This window comes from Pseudochaenichthys georgianus, chromosome 9 (assembly GCF_902827115.2).
Source record: "Pseudochaenichthys georgianus chromosome 9, fPseGeo1.2, whole genome shotgun sequence".
Taxonomy (NCBI): domain Eukaryota; kingdom Metazoa; phylum Chordata; class Actinopteri; order Perciformes; family Channichthyidae; genus Pseudochaenichthys; species Pseudochaenichthys georgianus.
Window position 1 is genome coordinate 3,558,473 of NC_047511.1, and position 19,711 is coordinate 3,578,183.

Here is a 19,711-nt window from a genome sequence, read left to right on the forward strand (position 1 = left end):
ACATTGAGGCGCGTTCACACTCAAACCCGCTTGAGGAATGACCAGAGGATGTGTAGGAGGCACATCTGTGACAGAGGAAAAAAACCTGTGCTGTCTAATCAACCGAGGGGAAAGGAAAAGGAAACAAGGGGAAAGGAAACACCAATTACAGTTATAATATTCCGGTAGTTTATTCATTTTACAATGGATATTGATCGTAATATTTATTGTGTATGATATTACTCTCCAAAAGAAAATTAATTATCCGCCGGCCGGGTGGGGAATTCCGGGACCAGGCCGCCACCATTAGGGGAGTCCCAAATGTTGACGTCACTGGCTGTGTTTTCGCTCCACCGGAAGTCAACACAACGTAGCAGATATGGCAGCGATGGAGGAATTTTGCAATGAGATCGACGTTTTGAACGATGAATTTGACTATTCATCGGGAGATGACATTGATGTGGAAGCATCTACAGTTACCAGGCATCCCATGGCCTATGCTTATGAACCGATTCGGTCGAATAGAGTGGCATACGATCCGGAATAAAAAAATTAAAAAAACACAATGCTAACAGTGAGCCTCTGAATTAGCCCCGAGCGAAAATGCTAACCTATTACTGCACCGAAAATCACTCCTAGCTCCCTTATTACTTATCCTAGCCGCACATCCAACACATTGTTTATGATCGCAAGGAGACACAGAATCTAACGGTGCCCATCTCAACACTGAAAGATACAAACTCGCGAGGTTATCCACAAAAACGTACATCAAAACAAGTGGCGCTAGGTACTAACATACGCCAGGCTAACGGCTTACCTTCCTCATTGTCTGGTCTAAACTGGTCTTCAATGGCATTACAACGATAAAAACGATGATGTAGTTAATCCATAGGTTAATATCCAATGGGGCTGTGTCCCCTTTGAAATGTTCTGATAATCTATAAGCAATACAACTGCAATTCCGTTATCTGCTGTCCGCTCTGTGCTCCGTGCGCTCTGGGTCCTGCAATACCATCCATCAATAGCAATACTAGCCTTTTTAGGGCTGTTTTCGACAGATGAGCGTGTGTATGCCAGTTTAATTAGTTGAGCTATAGAACACCCCCAATTCTCTATTGTGCGTCATAATAATAGCTACCATTTAGTTTGGACGCGATTGCGTTAATTAATAAGGTCACACTGTGTCAGTAAATACATGTGTGAGCTAGTAATCTGGTAGTGCTGCAATATTTACCTCTCTTTCGGCAGCTGAAGCAACTCGTTTGGTGGCTCGAACTTCACGTTTGTTGACACTGTCATTGTCTTGCGCGGCCGACGTGCTGGGACGGTCGGTGTTCCCGACTGCATACGTTGAGAAATCGAATATTGTGGGAACAGATCCTGGCTTCAAATCCAATGTTTTGTATTGAACCAGGCATCCAGACTGGACTTTGAGCAGCTTCTCATCCTTTAGTGGCAGCCTATGGAAATGTACTTCTTCCTTCTTTGTATAAAATCCATTTGTGCAGCCTGGGGCAATACAATAAACTCCTGACCACGACCGTTTTCTTGTAATGTAAACTACTGGTGCATTGCACGCCATGTTGTTTGTTATTGAGCTTTGGCCCAGGAAGCCGTACCCACTCAGTGACGTCACTGGAAAAGTCCCGGAGCAATGGAAGCGCCCATGGTCATTAGGCACGTATTTCAAAAAGTAAATTCGCGTATCTCGATCGTTTACATTGGAAATAGACTAGATAAATACATTTCCTAATGGTAATATTGTCGCATGGAAAGCAGTTTGAAAAGTGTTTCCATTTCCCTTTAAAGACAGCCGGTTTGAGCCGTGAGCCCTGCTGCCTATTACCGACAGGCTGTGAGGCAGCCGCTTATGCAGATTTTTTACGTCATCCGGAGGAGAGCTCTCCTGAACCGGGGGAACGGGGAGATCTCATTAGGCGGCTGCCTTTCCGATGATCTCCGGGAGCTATCGACGGCAGAGCCGTACAAAACATTTTAGAGGGCCCTGACGGCTCGCCACTGCTTTCTTCACATCAACTAAACAGAAAAACAGACACACAAACTTAAAAAAGTATTAAGGTACTCATTAAGCCGTCAAATGATTATGGCAAAGACACAAAACAAACTCAATGTTTTCAAAAATGAGTAAATTCACTTGCAACAACATGGTGACTGCAGTGGGATTCGAACTTGCTCTCCTCTGAACAAATTATAAATGCGTCATATTTCCAAGTGACGCATCCTATCCACATGATTTGTTCGTGTTTCTGGTAAGTGCTCATCCAAATTCTTCATCATCTGAGGACTCGGAGGAGATCGCTGCCTACATTTGTACCAGATCATCGCGACTGTAACTGCGGTTTAGCGAAGGGTCGGTTGGATTCAATTTAGTGTTTGGAGAAATTGAATTGTTTTTGTGTTTCCTTTTAGTGGCAGCCTATTCAATCACTTCTTAGATAGATAGATAGATATATACTTTATTAATCCCAAATTGTGAAATTCTTTTGAACACACCGGGAGCTCCTGCACCGCCAACAGGATTGGAATTGTTGTTGTTACCTTAACACATTAAAAATACATTGCTTTGGATCAAGCGTTGGTTTTTCATTAAATGGGTAAGAATGTAAGCAGTTAAAGACAAAAAAGACTTTCCTCCACCATTAATGATTAAATAATTATACAGGGTTTGGCATTAATTATTGGTTTTCTTTCAATATAATGTGAGTTTATTTTAAGGAAAGTGGCACTTCACTCTTCAATATGATATGTTTCCTTCAACCACAATGTTGAGATTTTAAATTGTACCTGAGTCTGAAATGACCTCTGACCTATGTAACCACTAAAACATACTGTAACCTGGCAACACCTGATCTCTGGGTGTTCTTCACAGGAATCATTGTTCATAGGTGAACGTACGAGTATGAGACCACCAATAGCATCTGGATTGAAATCAGCTTGTGTGTGTTCACATGCTCCTTATCAGCTCTTTCATTTCCTGGCAGCTGGTTGACAAGAAAAGAAAGAAAACAAGACAGACAGAAAAGCTGTCGGCTGGAAATGTAAACATGAAGTGAATGAAAAGCTCAATGGGGCTCCGTTCTTTTTCAAAAAGATTCCCATTTGACAGGAACAGTGATAGCATTAGCAATAGCTCTGATAGGAGCAGTCTGAACACAATTGAAACCTTCTCACGTCACACAGCATGAATCATCCTTCAGTAGAACAAATCAGAGGACATCTGTTATTCAGGCAGCAGAAGAACCTCAGCTCAGGTTTCATGTGCATAATGTAACTAAATATCTGTGTGGGCAGGACGTGTTTGGTTGAAAGTAAAAAGGGCTTTTCATAAAAATCGACTTGCCAGTGCCAAAGCATAAGTTGTGTCATTAATTACCATCATAGATATGCAGACAATAATTAAAAAATGGATTGGTGGATTTGGAGAATTGGGGCTTATTGAGGATGCTGAATCCATTTCTGAAAGGATCAGAATTTGCAGTTTTAAAAAAGTGGCACTATTTCTACTCTCTGTGGGATGATGTTGACTACCATGAGTAGTTTTGCAACCGTTGGATATCGAGCACAAGATGAAAAGTATTACCTCTAATGTGGACTATTAATTTTCAAATAATGAGTCTGTCCAATCTAAATGATCCGGAGTCCCCGAAAGCTTCAAAATCACTCAGCCCACTGAGTACACATATGGCCACTTTCTGGTTAAAACAACCCTTTTTGATGAAAGAGTCAGAAATGGATTCAGCATCCTCAATCCCAAATTTATCTTTATTCTTTTATAAACGTGTACACTAAGATTGTCCTCCAACACTCACTAACCTGTGTGTTGGAATGCCTCTAAGTCAGCTACTCTGCCTGTGCTCATATTTATCAAAAATAATTAGTGTCTATAGCAACTAGCAGTTTTTGTATGCTAATGGTTTACCTTTTCAATCTTTTGACCTTTCTATTGTAATACCTTCAGATGTATATATTTGTATTGGTAAATGTTGTACATGTATTTTTCCTTATCTTATTTGTTTCAATGTTGATTAATGCCTGAAATCATCTTTCAGATGTTTTTGTCATGCAGCCTATTTGACTTTTTTTAAGTTGATGTCTGTCATATAAAATGTGCTATAAATGATCTTGACTGAACTATTTATATTTAAAAAGGAAAGAAGATCGTGTGTTTGTTATAACTGAGTGTAAATGACATCCTCTGACAGCAGAGCACAGCAGCTTCAAAACTTTTCCTCCTGCTTTGAAATATGAATAAATGCAGTTTGTGTGTGTGTGTGTGTGTGTGTGTGTGTGTGTGTGTGTGTGTGTGTGTGTGTGTGTGTGTGTGTGTGTGTGTGTGTGTGTGTGTGTGTGTGTGTGTGTGTGTGTGTGTGGTCATCAAAGGCATTGAACCCTTTGGGAATCAGCTCTGATGTGGCTGTGTGTCTGTAAACAGGTAGGAAGCACTTTAACTCTCTCTGATGCTGATTCATGGTAACGAGGATAGAAGAATCCGTGTATCTACCGTCCAATTGTTTTTCTTTATTAGACATGTAAACGGAAGAGCGTCTGAGAGGCCTTTTTGCTTTTTACCTTACTAAATGGTCAAGTGGGTTGCGGTCGGATAGTCCAAAAATCAGCTCCTAACGTCTAACCCTATCGTCTATTCCTTGACCTCTGAGTGAAACGTCATGGGGTTAAGGGATAGTGGATAGGAGAATTCAAAAGGATTTAGGAGAAGAGACTGCGGTACTTTAGAGCAGGGGTTCCCAACCTTTATTGTGCCAAGGACCGGCAGATACATTAAAAAGAATTCGCGGACCGGTTGTCAATTTTAACTGATTTTAATATTGACTCACCAGCAGGTGGCAGCAGAGGCTAATTGTATTTAACAGCCTGAAGAAATACCAATATGTATCCAAAACATATTAACAACGTTTAAAACCAGGATACAATTAAAACAAAAATTAGGACCGCTTTACAAATATTAATATAATATATAATATAGTATAGCCTAATATAGATGCAGTGGCTAATTGTAACTGCCTGAATAAATAATAGAACAATATGCATTTAGCACTACATCGAGATTAAGATTAAACTAATTTCTTTTGGGAACACCCACATACCTATGGAATTAGCCAGATGTGTGTAAATTACTGTTCATGGTCATTTGAAAACAAATGCCGCTGTTGGACACACACACACACACACACACACACACACACACACACACACACACACACACACACACACACACACACACACACACACACACACACACACACACACACACACACACACACACACACACACACACACACACACACACACACACACACACACACACACACACACACACACACACACACACACACACACACACACACACACACACACACAGCTGAGCAGAGCACATACACATACACACATCATGTGCCTTTGTGACCGGACATTTCCTTCATACAACGAGTAATAGGGGGAATAATCGGGCCGTTCGATGTGTGTGTGTGTGTGTGTGTGTGTGTGTGTGTGTGTGTGTGTGTGTGTGTGTGTGTGTATATATATAATATGCCACTTTTGCCATATAATGGCTCTGGTAAAAGTCGTTGTGCAGATTGGTCCATTTCAGAATAATATATATGACATGTTTTATAATGATTGATCATGGAAGTGTTCTCAAAGCTGGTGAAGGTGCAGCTAGTCTGAATGACTTTGTAGACTGCAGGGTAGCTGGTGGATTTACTCCAGGTGGAACTAAAGTCTGATTTAACACTTGATTATATTTCACATCATTCATCAACATCTGTAAAGTAACTAAAGGTAACAAATAAATTAGTAAAAGTAATTAAGTAGCATACAATTTAAATACTCAAGTAAAGTACAAGTATCTCAACATTTTACTTAAGTACAGTACTTGAGTAAATGTACTTAGTTACTTTACATCAATGGTTAATATACAGTATTTATTTTAAAACATGTAATCATCCTCGCGCTCAGCAGTGACGATGTGTGAAGATTTCGCGGGGTCGGAACCTTTCAGGAGGAGCTTGTACTCACCCGGAGATATTTTCCCAAACACTCTGTTCTTCTCTGTAAAACCACCGTCGTTATCAGTCTGCATGTTGACTGTCTGATTTAAAAGTGAATTTAAAGAAAAAAGATTCTTCTTTCTTCACATCGATGGGAGAAGAGAATGAGCTGCTGATATAAGGTACGCTTATACGTTTCATGGAGAGTTTGAGAACAAAGTCAAACGATTATCACCAACATGTTTACATTTGATAATATACTCCAAATAGTAATTGTAGTATTTGTGTTATATCAGGCTTGCACGTGTGTTCATATTACTCCTGCACCTTGGCCAATAAAATACATATTAAATCGGCTTTGGAAACATAATTTACCTGCAGCATTTTAATGTAAAACATATATTATTATTATTATTATTATTATTATTTATGTTATGTCAAACGCAGTGGAGGAATATAACTAAGTACATTTACTCAAGTACTGTACCTAAGTATATATTTGAAATACTTCATTTGAGTATTTATTACACATTATGCTACTCTATACTTTGACTTTATACATATTTTTAAAGTCATATTTTTACATTTTACTCCACTATATTTATTTTACTAATTAAGTTACCAGCTACTTACCAGGTATATATTTATAATAAAGAAAATAAATCAACTAAATAATCATTATGTATCATTAATACGTTAATATATTTTTACTTTTTTATTTATTATTATACAATACTTTTGTACTTTTACTTGAGTACAATTTTGAATGCATGACCTTTACTTGTAACCGAGTATTTCTATTTTTTTGTTTTACTGAAGTAAAATATCTGAGTACTTCTTACCCCTCTGGTCATAGGAAAACAAACAAGCAAACATATATTTTTTACATTACTGAATGATAATACAATTAAATGGATTGAAGTGTAAATGTTGCAGCTGGTGGAGCTATGACTTTCTAAAGGGAATCATAAATCATAATTCATTACATGATTTATATTATATTGTATAAGGTGAAACTGCAAAAATAACTAGTACCATTTTACCTCCAGAATGAAATGATTAAGAAGTGTAAAGTATTATAAAATGAAAATACTCAAGTAAAGCACAAATACCTCAGAATCATACTTAAGTATACAGTACTTAAGTATATGTAACTTTCCAACCCGGCCTCAGATAAAGACTCAAAACGCGCACCTTTCTCTTTTAGAAAGTCAACAACTTTGTATAGTCCTCTCCAGGTTTGGGAACAACTCTGATATGTGGCCCTCCTCACACAGCACACAGGATATCTGTATTAGCTTATCAGGTATATTTCTCTCCTTTGCGGCTGAGTTAAGATTCCAGAATGGACAGCTGCCACAGAGCTAGGGAAACGGCTTGCTTTTACCTTAATGTGCGGCTGTGAGACTTTGTTAATAAAGATTTGAATGAGAGGAAATGTATGACTTTGCTAGTTAACTGTTAATATCTCTGTGTATATTTTCCCTTGTCTTCCCGTCATCTTTTCTCTAACCCTTCATCATCTCATCCTCTTGCTATCCTCCTCTCTCCCTCCACTTCAGTATGGAGCTTTCATCTTTGCTTCATGACCTTCATCTCTCCTCCTCCTCCCCCTCCTCCTCAGATAAGCCCCTCCCCTCTCCCTACCTTCCTCCTATCACAGAGCTCCTGTCTCAGCTGCAGGAGAAGCTGATTGGTGCCTCCTCAGACTCCGAAACAAGCACCCTGATTGGTCATGTGGAACAGCTCTTCAAAATAGCAGATCCAAATTGGCTGTTCACAGCCAATCAAGATGATGGGTGGGCGGAGCTTCAGGAGGCTTACAGCAATCTGGTCAGCGCTCTGATTGGCTGTGCATCTCTGCCGCTCTGTGAAGACGACTGCAGCTCATTGCCTGCCGCAGCCTATCAGAGCGTCCCAAATCGTGCACAAGCAGTATGCTCTGCCCTCACAGCGCTGCTAGGAACTCTGGGTAATGGAGGCAGTCGGACTGGTCTGCTGCTGGTTGTAGCTCCACATTTGTGCGTGTTAGCTGTCACTCATTTCCAGGTGAGTCCACGGATTTGCAACTGTCTGTCATATAAGTAGGTCTCCAGGAGGCGGTACGATGAGTCCAGTTTGACAAAGCCAGAGTTTCTTTACCTTAGCTAGCTTAACAAAACCATGATCAAATGTAATGGGTACCTTAAAGGTGGTTATTGCATTGCACCTTCCCACAAAAGGGGGGTTTGGCACATAGTTGTACTTGTTTCAATGCAGATGACTGATGCTGCAAAGAAGGCAAGACAAGAATAATAATAATACATAATAATAATACATAATATTGAAACACCTCCATTGGACTCCTTTGTTTACTTCATCTCTAACCGGTTGACCAATCACAACAGAGCCTACCAGCTAACCAATCAGAGCAGACTGGGCTCTGGTTTCAGACAGAGGGTGAAAAGAGGTGCTGCAGCACAGGCAGTATGAGGAAAAGAAAGAGCTTTTTGAACATTAAAGCATGGAGACATGTCCCAGTAGAGACACTACATACTGATATACACCTGAACATCAGCAGGAGAGGACTCTTTAAAGTAGAGACACTACATACTGATATACACCTGAACATCAGCAGGAGATGACTCTTTAAAGTAGAGACACTACATACTGATATACACCTGAACCATCAGCAGGAGAGGACTCTTTAAAGTAGAGACACTACATACTGATATACACCTGAACATCAGCAGGAGATTACTCTTTAAAGTAGAGACACTACATACTGATATACACCTGAACATCAGCAGAAGAGGACTCTTTAAAGTAGAGACACTACATACTGATATACACCTGAACATCAGCAGGAGAGGACTCTTTAAAGTAGAGACACAACATACTGATATACACCTGAACATCAGCAGGAGAGGACTCTTTAAAGTAGAGACACTACATACTGATATACACCTGAACATCAGCAGGAGAGGACTCTTTAAAGTAGAGACACTACATACTGATATACACCTGAACATCAGGCAGGAGAGGACTCTTTAAAGTAGAGACACTACATACTGATATACACCTGAACATCAGCAGGAGAGGACTCTTTAAAGTAGAGACACAACATACTGATATACACCTGAACATCAGCAGGAGAGGACTCTTTAAAGTAGAGATACTACACACTGATATACACCTGAACATCAGCAGGAGAGGACTCTTTAAAGTAGAGACACTACATACTGATATACACCTGAACATCAGCAGGGGAGGACTCTTTAAAGTAGAGACACTACATACTGATATACACCTGAACATCAGCAGGAGAGGACTCTTTAAAGTAGAGACACTACATACTGATATACACCTGAACATCAGCAGGAGAGGACTCTTTAAAGTAGAGACACTACATACTGATATACACCTGAACATCAGCAGGAGAGGACTCTTTAAAGTAGAGACCACTACATACTGATATACACCTGAACATCAGCAGGAGAGGACTCTTTAAAGTAGAGACACAACATACTGATATACACCTGAACATCAGCAGGAGAGGACTCTTTAAAGTAGAGATACTACACACTGATATACACCTGAACATCAGCAGGAGAGGACTCTTTAAAGTAGAGACACTACATACTGATATACACTAACATCAGCAGGGGAGGACTCTTTAAAGTAGAGACACTACATACGATATACACCTGAACATCAGCAGGAGAGGACTCTTTAAAGTAGAGACTCTACATACTGATATACACCTGAACATCAGCAGGAGAGGACTCTTTAAAGTAGAGACACTACATACTGATATACACCTGAACATCAGCAGGAGAGGACTCTTTAAAGTAGAGACACTACATACTGATATACACCGAACATCATCAGGAGAGGACTCTTTAAAGTCGAGACACTACATACTGATATACACTGAACATCAGCAGGAGAGGACTCTTTAAAGTAGAGACACTACATACTGATATACACCTGAACATCAGCAGGAGAGGCCTCTTTAAAGTAGAGACACTACATACTGATATACACCCTGAACATCATCAGGAGAGGACTCTTTAAAGTAGAGACACTACATACTGATATACACCTGAACATCATCAGGAGAGGACTCTTTAAAGTGAGACACTACATACTGATATACACCTGAACATCATCAGGAGAGGACTCTTTAAAGTAGAGACACTACATACTGATATACACCTGAACATCATCAGGAGAGGACTCTTAAAGTAGAGACACTACATACTGATATACACCTGAACATCCATCAGGAGAGGACTCTTTAAAGTAGAGACACTACATACTGATATACACCTGAACATCATCAGGAGAGGACTCTTTAAGTAGAGACACTACATACTGATATACACCTGAACATCATCAGGAGAGGACTCTTTAAATAGAGACACTACATACTGATATGAAGCTGAAAATAATATTTCCTCTTTAAGATATAAAATCTGAAATAACAAACCATGAAATTCAAATGTTAAGTTTTTTCAATCTTTCAGGACCAGCCCTGGACCAGCTCCTCCTCCAGAGCTGGGGCTCGGAGCCTGCAGGAGGCGCTGCTGAGGACAGGGGGCTGGAGGGACTCCCCCCACCTCCTGATGGGGGGCGGGAGTCAGACGAAGGAGGGAGAAGAGGAAGGGAAGAACAGAGGAATTCTCCGAGGGATCCTGGACATCCTGCAGCCTCAACTGACCAAGTGAGGATCAATGCAAAGACATTGCTTTAGGTCAAGGAGGGTCCTCCTCATGTGTGTGTGTTATATTGTGTGTTTGCTTGCAGAGACTTGTGGCATCGCTAATGAAGCAGTGAAGCTCGTGTTCGCCTGGACGCTCCTGCAGGTTTGACCTTTGACCTTCATTCAGCCATAATGTGTTAATGCGTTCATGAGCTCAAATGTAGTTCACATCCATGTGCATTGAACATGTCCAACTCAAGTGTGTCTGTGTTTAGGTGACTCGTCCCTCTCTCTCCCCTCACCTGTCCCGCCTCCTTCCCCCTCCCTCCTCCTCACAGACCACTTCAGACAAGGAGACTGCATTCTGGGAGTACGCTGTCTGCATCATATTGTACTCAACACGGTGAGAACACACTCTTATGCACACACACAGTGTGAATACATATATATACCGGACTGTATTACTGCTTTCAATACATGAAAACATTTCAACGTATTGATCACAATAATAATACAAGTTTCAATACTTTTATTTACTTGTATATTGGGGGAGATAAAACACTTGAAATACTGTGTGCTGCACATTGTCTCACCAATACTGCAGCGGCTATCTGTTCCTACAGTGGTGACTCTGTTGTGAGTGGTCGTTGTGCCGTCACACTGCGTCGGTGTCAGTGGTCTCCAGTCAGTGCAGTACTTGTGATGATGATGATGGTGATGGATGATGATGGTGATGATGTTTGTGTTTGTGTTCAGCCTGCTGCTGATCTGCGGCAGTTCAACAGAGCAGAAGTTCTCTACCAGGGTTATTCAAAACATCTGTACTCTACAGGACACTGCTGGTAATCAGGTAACACACACACAACACACACACACAACACACACACACACACACCACACACACACACACACACACACACACACACACACACACACGTTCTCACTCCCATCCCGTCACATATTGACGGGCGGTCAGGGCCCCTCCTCGTCACTATATTACTACAGGGTACCCCTTGCCCGTCATTTTCTACGGGCAGGGCGTCCCATAGACCTTCATAGACCACGTGATCAACAACGATGGCCGACCTTCGTGTTATTCTCGGGGGAAAATGCCTATTTTAAGGTTCATGTGGCCATTAAAATGAGTTTTTATTTCTGATTATTTGTGCAGTACATGTACATGATGTTTAGTTTGCTAGTTATGACGAAGATTACTTCATGAATGCTAACGTTTTTTTGGTGGAAATGTGTTTTCTCGTTAGCATTCATGAAGTAATCTTCGTCATAACTAGCAAACTAAACATCATGTACATGTACTGCACAAATAATCAGAAATAAAAACTCATTACTCGCATACAATGACATCAAAACGCATTTTAATGGCCACATGAACCTTAAAATAGGCATTTTCCACCGAGAATAACACGAAGGTCGGCCATCGTTGTTGATCACGTGGTCTATGAAGGTCTATGGGACGCCCTGCCCGTAGAAGCCTGACGGGCAAGGGGTACCCTGTAGTAATATAGCGACGAGGAGGGGCCCTGACCGCCCGTCAATATGTGACGGGATGGGAGTGAGAACGTGTTGCACGCACACACACACACACACACACACACACACCCACACACACACACACACACACACACACACACACACACACACCACACCACAAACACACACCACACAAAACACACACACACACCACACACACACACACACACAACACACACACACACACACCACACAACACACACCACACACACACATACCATGTATACATCACTTATACATTGACTTACATGCATTCCTGGAGACTTATCCTAACCTTAACCATAACCAACACATGCCTAACCCTTACCCTTAACCTTACCCTTACCCTTACCCTAATCCTAAACCTAACCAAGTCTTTACCCTAAAATTAATGATCCCCCTTATGGGGACCTCCAATTTGTCCCCATAAGGGAAGCCAGTCCCCACACGTGACTATGTAAACAGATTTAGGTCCCCACAAGTATAGTAATGCTAGACCACACACACGCACGCACGCACGCACGCACCTCACTGCATTCAGGCCTTGGCAGCTTGGCCCTCAACCTTACACATGAAGTTGCACACACACACACACCACACACACACACACACACACACACACACACACACACACACACACACACACACACACACACACACAACACACACACACACACACACACACACACACACACACACACACACACACACACACAACACACACACACACACACACACCACACACCCACACACACACACACACACACACACACACACACACACACACACACACAGTCACTGGGCCAACACTGTACACACCTTAACATTACACTTATTTGACTGAATACTAATAATACTCGGTATTATTTTCTAATACCGAGCACTTTGTTAAGGAGAATTCTACTCCAACAGACCCTCTGTGCGAACGAGCAAACAGAGTGGAGGTTGGTTAGGGTGTAGGTTTGGAATTGGCCCATAGGGTGAGCGAGGTCCAGACCTCAGTCATTATTTCCTAAATACTCGCTGACTCTGCATCTGCATGACGTGAGGCCGCTGGTAACTGACAGCTATCAACAAGACGGACAGTTATCTGTGAGGGGGACAGGGGGGGGTTGAGTGGGTGAGGGGAGTGGTGCACAGTCGAGTTCACTGGAACAATTTAACACACATATGAATTTCAACCCACAGTGGAACTTATATCGGGTGTAAAAAGAATATGTTGCAAACTGTTTCCTTTTGCATGTGTTCAAATATAACACAAGATAAATATATACTTTATTGATCCCAATGTGTTTTCGTCACAGCAGCATTAAGAAAAAACATTGCACATGAATTCGAAGAAAATACAAAAAGAAAATAATATAAATTTTTTTAAAAACAATAAGATACATATCAGCAGTAGAAGATAAACAAAATACTCAAAACAGTGAATATACATGTCAATAATGAAGGATATACTGTATATCTATAGAATATAATATTAATACACAATATAAATATACGTTATGCTTGTCCAGCCTATCAAAACACAAGCAATTTAAACATTGAATACAATATTACTTTACAATTAACATCTGAGTCAGCAGAATATGTAATGAAGTATTACGTTGTCTCTCTCTCTCTCTGTCTGCAGTCGGTCCTATCCTGTCTTTTGGACTTGTTGGTGGTTTTAGAGAAGCCCCCCTCCTCTCCCCCTCTTCATCTCGCAGGAAGCCCTGTCGGCATGACGACGTGCTCCGTCTGGTCCTGACTCACATGGAGGCGGAGCATAAGTCGGAGCGGCGGCGCGTCTACGCCTCGGCTCTGCCTCTGTACATAGACAGGTAGGAGCGTTTGATATGTGCTCGTGGTGGTGTTGCAGCAGTGTGTAAGGGTACATTTGTTTTGTGTGCGGGGTCAGGATGGGCGTGGCGGTGTGCAGACACCTACGGCAGGTGGAGCGGGTGGTGCTTGGATACCTGGAGATCACAGATCCACCTGAAGAGCGAGTAGATGAAGATCCTCGAAGTCCTGCAGAAAGTAACCAAAGCGCCTGGCCACGGTTAGTGCACTCACTCACTCACTCACACACACCCTCCCACCACGAACGCAGCACGACGCAACGCACGCACCACGCACGACAATCACACTCACACACAACACACAAACAACACACTCAACTCACGCACACGCACTCACACTCACACACACCACCCACCCACTAACTCAAAACTCACTCAACTCACTCACTCACTCACTCATCACTCACTCACTCACTCACTTCACTCACCACACACACACACACACTCACTCACTCACTCACTCACTCACTCACTCAACACTCACACACACACCCACACTCACTCACTCACTCACTCACTCACTCACTCACTCACTCACTTCCCCACTCACTCACTCACTCACTCACTCACTCACTCACCCACCTCCCTCGCTCCTTGGATGCCTTGTCCAAAATCCTGCTGTCCCACATGTCCCTTTTGTCCTTTTTGGAGCTGATGTGGCCAAAGTTGAGTGTTGTTAAACGAGCAGATTGTGTATCACAGAAGTCCTTTTTCCCATCCAATCAATGGTTTAAATGAACACTGATCATATCTGCCCTGAAGGCTGCCTTAGCCAACCTGTCGAACCCTCTTACACTTTTTTCTACAAAGACCTCTGTAAAATTCATTTGACAGGTGTCTATATGTAGAGGCTAAGCCAGCTTTGTTGGTGTAATGACCACACCTTGTTTGCTGCCGAATAAAAGTCAGAGACAAAGTTTCCAGTTCGAAACAGTCCATTTATTTCCCTTTTTATGGTTTCTTTCCATCATTGACCCACCATATTACGGTTTACACAATACCCTTTCTGTTTGTTTGTAATCCCGTGTGTGTGTGTTCTCCGTGGGCCCTTCTCACTTCGGTTAAATGGATTCCTTGCTTTCCTCACTTGCGTCGTTTCCCTGCGACTAGTCCCTCCCTCCAAGGACGCATGGAGAGACGCAAGGAAACCACAGAGAAGCAGGAAATGAGTTTTAAGAGCAATGGGACGTCCTTTTCCTCCGGAGCGTCACGTGAAGCGACGTCCGTTGTGATGACGCCGCACAGCTGATCGTCTGACAGCAGCTCTGTCCCCGTTGTTTCCACACACACCCCGCCTCTGTTAGCACACATTTACTGACACAAACATTAGTATCATCTGTTGTAGACCCAAATACATGAAATAAGAACTCATTCTCAAAAAAGATAAATGAATGAATAAAATGATTGTTGACCACTTTGTTGTTCAGATATATCACATGTTTGTAACTAAATGAAACATGAATTGAAACAAAACACGGTATAAACTGAGGAGTGACTCTCGTGAGGTTCATGTGTTTTCTTCACTCCGCTGGGAAACTGCTCTCATGTCAAGAAGCATCAGATCAGTGCATGCACTGCATCGTCCAATCAGTGAGCGATACACAGTAAGGGGGCGGGGCAAGTGTCTGAGGATTTCATCGAAGGATGGTCTGGTGGTTCCTCGATTATAGCTCCTCCATTATCGCTCCTCGATCCTCGGTCCTCCGGCAGAAATAAGGCCACTGGGACGCTACTCAAGATGGAGCAGAAAAATCAACTTCCGGTGAGACCGAGACCGAGAGGAGCGAGGAAATGAAAAATAAGAGAAGTGAGAAGGGCCCCGTGTGTGTGTGTGTGTGTGTGTTCTGGTGTGTGTGGTCAAAAACTGTATGGCCTTCCGGCGGAACCTCTCACCAACAAACATAGGTTCCTACCTTATACCCAGGGTTAATTGGCTCCTACAATAGTCTATAGGCGCATTCACACCGCAGTACTTTCCCACAAAGGTTCACTAAGTACAGATCGCGTTCACACCGGAAAAAGTCCCTGAGGGAGGATTAGGCAAATGAAGCCGCTGACGTCACTTCTTCTTCTTCTTCTTCTGCTTTGGGTTTACTTGCAGGCCGCAAACCACTTCACGGCGTATACTGCCGCCCAAAGTCCCCGGCAGGAAGTCCCCGGAGTTGGGGACTGGCTTCAGTAGAAGCTGCTGGGAGTCCCAGCAGCTTCTACTGAAGCCTTCCGAGTAAATCGCCAGAACGCCGACACCTCCTCATCTCCACCGCTCCCATGTTTTATTTTGTGTTGCCATAAGTTATTCTCTCTCCGTTGGTGAGCGGGGCTAATGCTAATAATGCTAATGCCAGCAAATACAATGGCGGCTTCAAAAAACGTTTCAGTTTTGCCGGGCCTGGTTTGCAATTTGCCCAGCCAATAGAAATTGGTACTTTTTTGGTACCACCTCTCTAGCAGGCACTAAAAATGGGGGTAAAAGTTCCCGGCACTAAGTAATATTTTTGGTGTGAATGAGACATAAGGGTACTAACGGAACTAAACGGGAAAAGTACGGGGAAAAGTACGCCGGTGTGAACGCGCTATTGGTGCGAATGAGCATTAGATAAGTTAAAGTATGGCAGCCTTCCATCAACATATGCATTATGCATGCACACATCAGTGTACTGTATGCGTGTGTTCATGGGTGGATATTGACATGATGTGTAAAAGTGCTTTTATTGGATGGGATACAAGAAAAGTCAATTAATCCCTTAATTAGGTCTTTAAGTTAATATTATTGCTCTAATTTTACACTTTTGGGAAGTCTTTGGCGAATTGACAAGGTTTATAACTGGGTTGAACAGCAGTATTTGCAACAGTGCTTTTGGTTACAGCAAAGATCCGGGTAAAGTATAAAGGATGTTTGGGCAGGATCAGCAGTCACTGAGGTGCAGAGCAGGGCGCACTTTGGCTATGGAGTGGACATCTCTGAACCTATTGGACATGCTTTAACTGAGCTGGAGGTGAGATCTGATAGGCCCATCAGTAAGCAGCTGGAACACTTGAATCACCGTCTGAAAGGACCTGAATGCATTTTGTTGATTGAATATAGGTTATTAGATGATATTCTTGTTAACGGCCCCTTGTCTCTTCGCCGGTCTCTCTCAGGATGGCGTGTCGTGTTGCTGTGTTACTGCGTTGCCTGTTGAAGTTGCTGGTTGTTGTGTCCTCAGACAGTCAGCTCAGTGACTCAGTGAGACAGAAGCTGATGGGGGAGACGTCTCTCTGTCTGAAGCTGATGGACAGCTGCTGCCACGGAGACCTGCAGGTGTGGTTACCTGCTGACACTCACCTGAACTGAAGATAAACTGTCCTTTCTGAAGACACTCACCTGTGTGTGTGTGTGTGTGTGTGTCTGTCTGTCGTCTGTCTGTCTGTCTGACTGTCTGTCTGTGTGTGGTGTGGTGTGTGTGTGTGTGTGTGTCTGTCTGTCTGTCTGACTGACTGACTGACTGTTGGTGTGTGTCTGTCTGTCTGTGTTGTGTGTCTGTCTGTTGTCTGTCTGTCTGTCTGTGTGTGTGTTGTGTGTCTGTCTGTCTGTGTGTGTGTTGTGTGTCTGTCTGACTGTGGTTTGTGTTGTTGTCTGTCTGTCTGTGTGTTGTGTGTCTGTCGTATGTCTGTGTTGTGTGTGTCTGTCTGTCTGTCTGTGTGTTTGTGTGTCTGTCTGTCTCTCAGCCTCTCCTTCGACAGGTCGACAGCAGCTGTTGCAGTTCTGAGGTGCTTGGCTACTTAGCGACACTAACTGGGACGACAGAGAGGTGTTCCAGCAGAACATCTGAACATAACATATTCCCACTAAAGACATAAAACCACAAATATTTTGCGTCTAGTGCTGTACTTCTTTTACTTCCATTAAAGAGGCCCGATTATGCTATTTGGGTTTTTATACTTTCCTGTAGTGTGTTCTATAGGTTTTTGTGCAAATGAATGCTGCGTAAAGACTAATCCCTGTTCCCTCCAGACAGAGACGCCTCCATTGGAATTTAGTTTACTTCCGTTACATAATGATATCACTATGTACAACGTGTGCTTCTATTCGCTAGCGCTCTAACACAATAGCTGGATGCCATGTTTCTTATTTTGAAAATGAGCAGGATATGATCAGCGCCGGTCAGTAGGGACGAAATAGAACCATGGTTCTGATTAAATTGAAAACATTTCTCAGTTGTCTTTGGACTTTGTGACGCTCTGGGGTTATTGGAAATGTATGGATCACTCCTATTGGAAACAATGCTAAGCGTTCACCATTGGAAGGTATTTCTACATTACGTTGCATTTAGCTGACGCTTTTATCCAAAGCGACTCACAATAAGTGCGTTCGACCAACAAAATACAAACTTTAAGAAAACAGCATCATAAAGTACATCAGGCTTCATAGAGCAAACATTCTAGTATAAGTTTAATCTTTAGCGTCATCTGTGCAATACAACTGGGTTTGAACACAAACTATTATGTACAGCTCTACTAGTTCTTTCCAAAAACAGCTTGGTGTACTTTTTCCTAACAAATATAAGGAAATAATGAGTTTGTTTTTAGTGGGATATACTGCCCTATGGAACTCTGCCTGCTGATCCCAACTATAGGTTGTCATGTCAACGCTAAACCTTAACCCAATCAGTCCTGCTCTGGAACAGGAGCGCCCTCCCAAAAGCAAACCACACACCTAACCTGACAGACCCCCACAACTCATACCCTTTGTATTCACAAACAACAACAACCACACGGTCATCTCGTCATGCAGCAACTGAAACAGAATCCACAAAACAACATGGCCAACACAGAGAGTTCACCGCCCATCAACACAGTGGTGCCGCCTGCCTCTCTTCCCTTCACAGCGGCACATACTACGTCACGACACTTTAGGACTTAATATAGTTCAAACATTTTGTAGGAGGCAGCACACATTATCATTCCTGCTCTACAGTCGGCATTTAAACACGAGGCCCGCCTTCCTCTTGGAGCAAGCCTCAAGTGGCCTTCGATGAACGTGCAGTTATTGGAACTTTCCTGTAGGCTTTAATAAGGAAATTCACCTTTTTGTACGATGCTGTAAACATTTGTATTTCAGTGGAAAAAAATACTTAGTTTTAGCTTTATTTTTTATTGGAGTCCTGTGGAAGTTGTTCCTTTTCAAGTAAATGTGAGTTAAGCTAAGGTTAAAGGTTGAGCTTTATCCACCCACAATGAAACGTCACCAATACACACTATTGGGTTTTTACAAGACCATTTTCAGACTTTACCAATACTTGATGTACTCTCAAAGCAAGTGAACAGCCTTTGAATTCTGAACATAGGGTTGAACATGCAGGGACACTAAGTCAGCAGTAACTGCTCTCAGTACTTTCACCTGTTTGCGACTCGTCTTGATTTCAGTCAGTTTCAGCGTCTTCTACTGAGTCCCGGTCTGTTTTGGGAAGCATAAGCAAATTGGGGACGAGATATTTCAATCCACCACCACCCAAGGCAGGAACAAAGGAAGACATCATAGGAGAGGGGATGTAATCCTGAGTGTGGATGCTTGGATATGCTCTGAGATCCACCCTGGACCGCACTGATGGGAGCAGGTAATGGGCTGAGGCTGCAGGGAAGCTGGAGTAGGGATAAAGCAGGAAGCC

The 19,711-nt window shown here is 42.5% G+C and overlaps 1 protein-coding gene across 1 annotated transcript; it reads left to right on the forward strand.

The window, feature by feature from the left end:
* The first annotated feature begins 6,069 nt into the window (after positions 1-6,069).
* On the forward strand, positions 6,070-18,260 carry tti2 (TELO2 interacting protein 2). The gene is given in 13 exon segments (XM_034091104.2): positions 6,070-6,190; positions 7,571-8,057; positions 10,517-10,713; positions 10,797-10,812; positions 10,814-10,855; positions 10,968-11,013; positions 11,016-11,095; positions 11,449-11,519; positions 13,834-13,910; positions 13,913-14,045; positions 14,123-14,263; positions 17,205-17,364; positions 17,772-18,260. Coding segments are annotated over 12 exon segments (1,581 nt in total). The 5' UTR covers positions 6,070-6,190; position 7,571; the 3' UTR covers positions 17,904-18,260.
* Positions 18,261-19,711: the final 1,451 nt, after the last annotated feature.